At 40.9% G+C, this 7,239-nt stretch overlaps 1 protein-coding gene across 1 annotated transcript in view; it reads right to left on the reverse strand.

Annotated features, from left to right (window-relative positions):
* Positions 1-2,410, reverse strand: part of UFM1 (ubiquitin fold modifier 1) — a 343,593-nt gene extending 341,183 nt beyond the window's left edge. The window contains exons 1-2 of the mRNA XM_044073323.1: positions 2,162-2,410; positions 2,012-2,068 (exon numbers count right to left, since the gene is read on the reverse strand). Coding sequence (XP_043929258.1) covers positions 2,012-2,068; positions 2,162-2,163 — 59 coding nt within the window. The 5' untranslated portion in view covers positions 2,164-2,410. The remainder of the gene's footprint in view (positions 1-2,011; positions 2,069-2,161) is intronic.
* Positions 2,411-7,239: the final 4,829 nt, after the last annotated feature.

The raw sequence follows: 7,239 nt of genomic DNA on the forward strand, positions 1-7,239 counted from the left end.
ATATAAGAGACATCTGAGACAACTGCTTGAGATCGCTAAAGAAATTTTTGAAGAGGATAATACAACATTTAAAAGTGTTTTTGAGCACTGTGTTAGTTTGACAGATTAAAGCTGGTAATGCCAGTAGTAAAGCAGCACATGTAGACAAACCAGGACATGAAATAAATTTGTGGCAAGTGAAGCTCACTATAGAAAGTCTCTCAAGTACAGTTTATTTAATGCAGAAATTAAAACAAACACATTTTGCTAATATTCAATTTCTGAGTTTGTCAGTCTAATTCTAAAGTCTCTTAATAAAATACTGCAATGTCTACAAGTCTAATTTGACTTTGCTGTTTACTTCTGGTTCTAAATGCAAGTTCAGAACATGTTTTAAAATTCAGACATTTGTGCTATTCTCATTACATTAAATGCCCAGTTATGAAATTTTATGGTGTTTCAGCTAAAAGTTTTTTTTTTGTTTAATTAATTAAAACATGTTTTCAGATAAAGAGAGACACACACAAAGTCCAAAAAATTAGTACCTTGCATATAAGGCGGGAGTGCTCTACAATATAAGCTGTGAAGGGATAACCATGTTAGACCAAGACCAATTCTTCTGTGTGGCACATCTCTAACAAGGTATGCTTAAATGTTAGCCTCTTAGTCTCTTAAAAGGTGGGTTGATTTTTGACACGGTCATTACAGTTGCAATCAGATTAATTTGGTTTTGCAGACAAGGCTATTAGTATGCCATATTTTTGTGTATATTCAAGAATCTGCTCAAAACCCCCCCCACAACACTGTGCAAGTCTGGACAGATGGACAAACAGTAGCCACTGCCCTGCAATATGTTGCATTTAAGGATGTTAAGAAACGTAGCAAAATGTATGACTGTGGTAGGTCAGAAGTTTCAGAGATTATTTTAGTTATAAGGAATAAATTAAAAATATTTATTAGTGGGCTGTTGAGTACTGAGCTTCCTGCATACAACGACCTTGTAAACGTACAACAGGGATGAAGCCTATTTTACCTCGCAGTGCAGTGCCACTGGTAGTTTACTGATGATAGCTAGGAAATGGAAAGGATTTTCCAAACTGTTGTTGTTGCTGTGAAAGAATGCTGTTTTGCTTCAGCTGCATCTTTATATAGGATAACAAGCCTTCTGAAGTCAGCTAAAACCAGAACTGAATACAAAATGTTCTTTTTTCAGTTGTATGAAAGCCTTATAATACTCAAACTAGGAATCTGCCACACTTGTGCCATCAGAAAAACTGAGTTCAACAAGTTTCACCTGGTTAAAAATGTGACACAAAAGAAGCGTATACATTTTCTCAAACCACTGAACAAACCATACACCTCTCATTAGTGCCTTCAGACACTTTAACTGACTAGACCTATCACACTCTGACTCTCGTACAACTTTTGTTACACTTTTTTCCACATTAATGGGATTTACGTTTAACAAGCTAAACTATAAATTAGACAAAATCGCCTTGATCGTAATGTGCATTACATCCACTAGCGCTTTTCAGTATTGTTACCATACCGTGATGTAAATTACATAAGACTTTAACTGTCTTATATTGTGTCTGCATTGTTAGCATGCATATTTTGCCTTCATTTATTTGAATACCCCTAATATCTCTGTTCTACCAATGTATTTTTTTCTTTTTCTGTACTACATTCAAAATTACATAAGATGATACAGCATACGGTTCCGCAGCAGCAACCTTTAGGTTTAATGTACACAAGAATCTTACTTATACTTTTAAATGACAAACTTCATTAAGAAATATCCAATTCCGAGTACCTACAAAAGTGGCAGACCCAATGAACACATCACAACTCTGAAGCCCCTCAGCATTGACGAATAATATGAAAAATGAAAAGGCACAACAATATCCTGTATACACTTTACATGTTTAAAAATCAGCACGTGTGTCAATGTGTACATTTGTTCGAATGCCAACAACTAGAAAGCAGCCCAGATGTCAACACATTGGCTTGTCAACTAGGAATACGCACTCACACTTTGTAGGGAAGCTTAGGGTCCGATGTCAACGTGATCTTAAATGTTACCTTCGACCTAAGGAATAAGGACAATCAATTGATTATAATCAGCATACCCTCAGCTAATAAAATATTAATAAAATTAAAAGTCCTACATCCAGATCCTTACATTTTACAACCGGCAGCAACTCACTCCCTCTTACAGAAAAGGAAGTTGCTCTTACCCATACAACACGTCACCAAAATACCGTAAGGACCCCATTATAGGTGGCTACTCTGCTCCAGATTAAAGGGCTGTTGGGTGTTATGGTTGATAATACTCTCTATTTATATGTGTGTAACACTCGTCTTCTGTCGAAGATTCTTTTTCTGATGCTGAGGAATGCTGTACAGCAACATTTGATCGGTTTTTATTTTTTTCACAGTCCACTCCACACTTTTTTCCATACTGCAAACATAATGACAGATTTGGGATCGCTGACGAAATTATGGACTGTTGACCCAGTTTGACGTCAATTTAACTGGATTGCCAAACAATTAGGATTGTTGAAGAATGGCTTTCATTAGCATTGTGTTGTGGGTAGAATGTGATTGAATTGTGCCTGGGTAAAATGTAGCAGTTTTTATTTTTAAAAGGCATGCAGCTATTCCACGATTATGGGTGACAGACTTGCTCTTAAGGATATATTTTTATTTAACCGTTCAGCAAATAAATGTGCTGATCTTCGTGAAAATGTTTCCAACCCAATCCATGCAATACAGCTCAGGAGTGACCATACCTCTGAGCTGCCTAGATTTTTGTCACATATTTTTGAACTATTCATCATAATATTTTTGGTTTTCTGGAAAATCATTGGTGATTGAAGCCACCAAATAATGACAACAGGTTTGCGTTTCAGACTTCATATCCTTCTGAAATTTAATGCCAATTGAAACCTATTATTCTAATAACTTTCTAAGTTCAGAAGAAGAATATTAAACATCTGCCCCTATTTTCTGGCCTTTGCCCAGGTGTATTGTACTACGATGTTGAGAGATATGAGTAAGACTGGTTTATTATAGTGGGAAAACATTCTTTAAAGCATTTTGTGCTACATTGCTTATTTAACATGCTATACCATGCTTCTCAACCCCTTAGCTCAAAAAGCGGGCACAAAGCAAAACAGTAATCCGAGAGATAAAGACCAAAAGACAGATTTTAAATGTTGCTCTTATGTACGTACTTAGTGCAATAACAGGTTTTGCGTTGACATGCATTTTTATGAGGGATATGAAGTCTGAAACTCAAATGGCTTATTACTTAGTGACCCAGTCCTCAACAGTTTGCCAAAAAACTGAAAGTTGTAAGAGGAACAGACTAAAAGTATAAGGCAAAATCAGGGGCATTCTTGCAAAAGAGACACTTGAAATTTAAGCATGTTACTAGTTTAAATGACAGAGATAAGGTTCTATGTAGAGTTTAGTAAGTTGTAAATGTTAGAATAAAAGAAAAGTACAAATAACTTAAATAGTTTAACAGCTTTAGTAAACAATTCAGGGTAGGGCGGCCACGGTAGTGCAGCAGTTAGCATTGCCATCTCACAGAAAGAGGTTCTCCAGTTCGATTCTCGGCTGGGGTGCATTCTGTGCAGAGTCTGCATGTCCTCCCTGTGGTTGTGTGGGTTTCTTCCGGGTGCTCGGGTTTCCTCCCACTTCCCAAAGACATGCTGTAGGTAGATTGAACACTCCAAATTGGCCCTAGGTGTGAGTGTGTGTGTGCATGTGCCTTCTATGGAAGGTTGGGCACCGGGCTGGCACTTTGGCACCGTAAAACTCCACTGCCAATCATGAGCGGACAGGTGATCCGCTGTGGCGACCCCTAACCGGGAAAAAGCTAGAAGAAGAAGTAAATAATCCAAGGTAAGACAGCATCAGTTTGCATTTTTCAGTAGCTTAGAAACTTCTAGATGTACAGCAGGATATGAAGTGCTGAAGGGTTTAGACCCAGTTTGGACTACATTGGTTCAAAGGCTTGGCGGTGGATGCTATGGTGGTGATGGCAGCAATGAGGAAGGAATTCGCAGAGGAGAGTCCTGCTGTCCATCCTCCAAACAGGGAGTCTTGGATGACGGACATGCTAGGAAAGCAGGTTTATGCTTCAACAACCTTTGCCATAAAGTCGTTGAACTATTTTGCACACTTTACCTGTCTCCAGAAAGACCTTATCACAGAACTTTCAGGATCGCTAGCAGGAGCAGTGTCTCACATGGTACATGACAAAGTTGCCTCGCAACTCGCTATCCTGGAGTCCATTTCTAACTCATTCATGCGGTTGATTGCACACACAACCAAAGGGGTGGCCAGAGCAGTGGGTGCAGATGTTGTTATGAGATGGCACACCTGGATGCGCTTATGCGATTTTGCAGACCCTTTCAAGCCTTCCTTCGCTCCCGTTAATGCTTCTTCTTATTTCAGGCCAAAAGTGAAGGACATGCTAGCCAGGTATGAGAACGATGGCAAGACTTTGCCATGGGTATACGTTTTTCCACCCCCCCCCCAATGATCCTACTCTAGTAATCAGAGGAAGTCTCAAGGGCCTTTCCGTGATGCATGTGGTGAGTTTTCTCCCCTCCAGGGCAGAGGGGGAATTCATCAGTTAGATGCCCTGCCAGAGGCAGAGGAAGCTCGCTTAACAAGGGGTCCAGCGATTCCTTCTCGGGGCAGCCCTACCAGTGTTTCTGAAGAGTGGCCCAATTTCTTTCTTCTGGAAGCAGTCAGGTGAAAATTCTCTCTGCATCATTTAGTCTGGCATTCTATAACAACAGATTCCTGGGTGCAGAAGATAATTTCAGAGGTTACAATATCCCCTTCGATCTCTACCCAAAGCCATAAAGGAGACTCCCCAACATTCCACCCAGTCAGAGGGACACAGCAGAACAAGAAGTTTTAAAGCTGCTCGAAAAGAGTCATCCAGACAGTCCCATCAGACCAAATAGAATCCAGATTTTACTCAAGATTCTTTTTACTGCCAAAAAAATCAGGACTGGAGGCTGATCTTAGAACTCAGCATGCTAAACAAGTTCAACAAACAGACAGAATACCGGATGGTCACTGTTCAGTCTATTCTTCCATTTCTGGAAAAAGATGACGGGATGTGCTCGATAGATCTTCAGGATACGTACTACCACATAAAAATGGCCAAATGCTCCAGACGATATCTTCACTTCCAGCTTAGAGCCAAGCATTACCAATTTTGACTACTGCCCTTTGGTCTCTCCACAGTCCCCAGAGTGTTCACCAAATGCATGGCAGTAGTAACAGCTTACTTGAGATTGCAAGGATTCTGGGTGTTTCCATATCTAGACGTTTGGCTCCTTACCGCCCCACCAAGCATCTACTGCTTCAAGCCTTACAGTACACCTTGCAACTTGCACGACTCCTAGGGATCTCAATAAACAGGAACAAATCAAAACTAGAACCCACTCAATGTCTAGAATTCATTGGAGCAACACTCGACACAAGGTCTTGCCTAGTCTCTCTCCCTCTTCACAGGCTTCAAAGACTGAGATTCCAACTCCAAGTGGTACTTTCTCAGGACAAGTTAACAGCTTCTTCTTTTCTGCGACTATTGTGGTCTATGGCAGCAACCATTATTATAGTCCTTCTAGCAAGTCTCCACATGAGATTACTGCAATGGCTTCTAGCATTACTGTAGTCCCTATTGACCCATCCCATGTCCTATCGAATCCGCATTACAAACCGTTGCAAACAAGACTTGAATTGGTGGATGAAGCCAGAAATGGAACTATGGAGTCGTTCCTTCTCATCCCCTCAACCCAAGGCCGTAGTGACAACAGATGCATCCCTGATGGGATGGGGGGCATTTTCAGGGATGGACAGTCCAAGGCAGTTGGTCCCCTGTAGAGGCCAATTTGCAAATCAACGTCCTAGTACTGAGGGCAGTGCTTCTAACATTGCAAGCCTTTCATTCTGTCCTTCCATCTGAGACAGTTGCTATCCAATGGGACAACATGTCGGTTGTCTGGTGTCCTTCCATCTGGGACAGTTGCTATCGAATGGAACAACATGCCGGTTGTCTGGTACATCAACAAACAAGGAGGAACCAGGTCCTACCCCTCGTGTCGGGAAGCCATGAGAGTTTGGCAAAGGGCGATAGCTTCCAACCGCTTTCTGATAGCAACACACATTCTCGGGAATTCCAACATGATTGTGGGCAAGCTGAGCAGATGCATTCTCGTGCCTCATGAGTGGTCCCTCAATCCAGAAGTAGTGATGCACATTTTCCACTGCTGGGGCCAGCCTATTCACCTCCCCCTTCAACCACAAATGCAGCAGCTAATTTGCCCAAATCCCCCCTCAAGGAGAATCCCCAAGGGATGCTCTAGTAAAAGATTGGCATCTGGGACTGCTTTATGCCTTCCCTCCTTTCCCTTTGCTTCCACAATTTCTAAAGAAAGCACTTCGGTTAAGGAGCAAAGTGATCCTCATTGCACCCTTTTGCCCAGACAAGTCTGGCTTCCTTCCTTCTGGAACCGTCCACCAGAAAAATTTATGCTAGTAAATGGAATAGATTTATTTTCCAGTCACGAGGGAAAGAACTGGATCCTTTTTCTGCTCCGATTGATTCCACGTTGGAGTACCTATGCATTCAGGAGTGTCAGCTTCTACAATTCTGGACCAGTTAGCAGCTATCTCCAACTTCCATAATGGTTTTCAAGATTCCTCCCTCATGTCTCACTGTCTCTGTAAAATGTTTTTGAAGGGAGTCCTGCATATTAAATGCATTTCATTTATGTTAGTGAATACCTAAACATCGACCTGGTAATATTGAAAAATTGAACAGCGATTTAACATAGGGAATGAATTCCCTCAGCCACAAAAAAATAAATAAATAAATTTAAACCAAAATGAAAAGGGAAGCTTCGCACCCCACACCCCTTCTAACTAAATATACCAACTCTGAGTTCACTCTACAGTGGGAAAAGGGGCAAAATCTGCTTAACGGCCAAGGGAATTCTTTCCCTGCATTAAATCAGCAATTCGCAGTTTTTTGCTTTTGCTATTACCAGATCGACATTTAGGTATTTGCTAACCTAAACATTCGATCAGGTAATAAGAGTCCTATTAAACCACTTTTCAAAAAACCCATTGAACCTTGGCATTTGACTCTAGTCCTAAAACTTTGACCTGTCACCCCTTTGAACCCTCAGCCACTTGCAATATGAAATTTCTGTCTTGGAAAACCTT

The sequence above is a fragment of the Protopterus annectens genome, chromosome 5.part1 (genome assembly GCF_019279795.1).
Source record: "Protopterus annectens isolate FY-2018-M chromosome 5.part1, PAN1.0, whole genome shotgun sequence".
Taxonomy (NCBI): Eukaryota; Metazoa; Chordata; order Ceratodontiformes; family Protopteridae; genus Protopterus; species Protopterus annectens.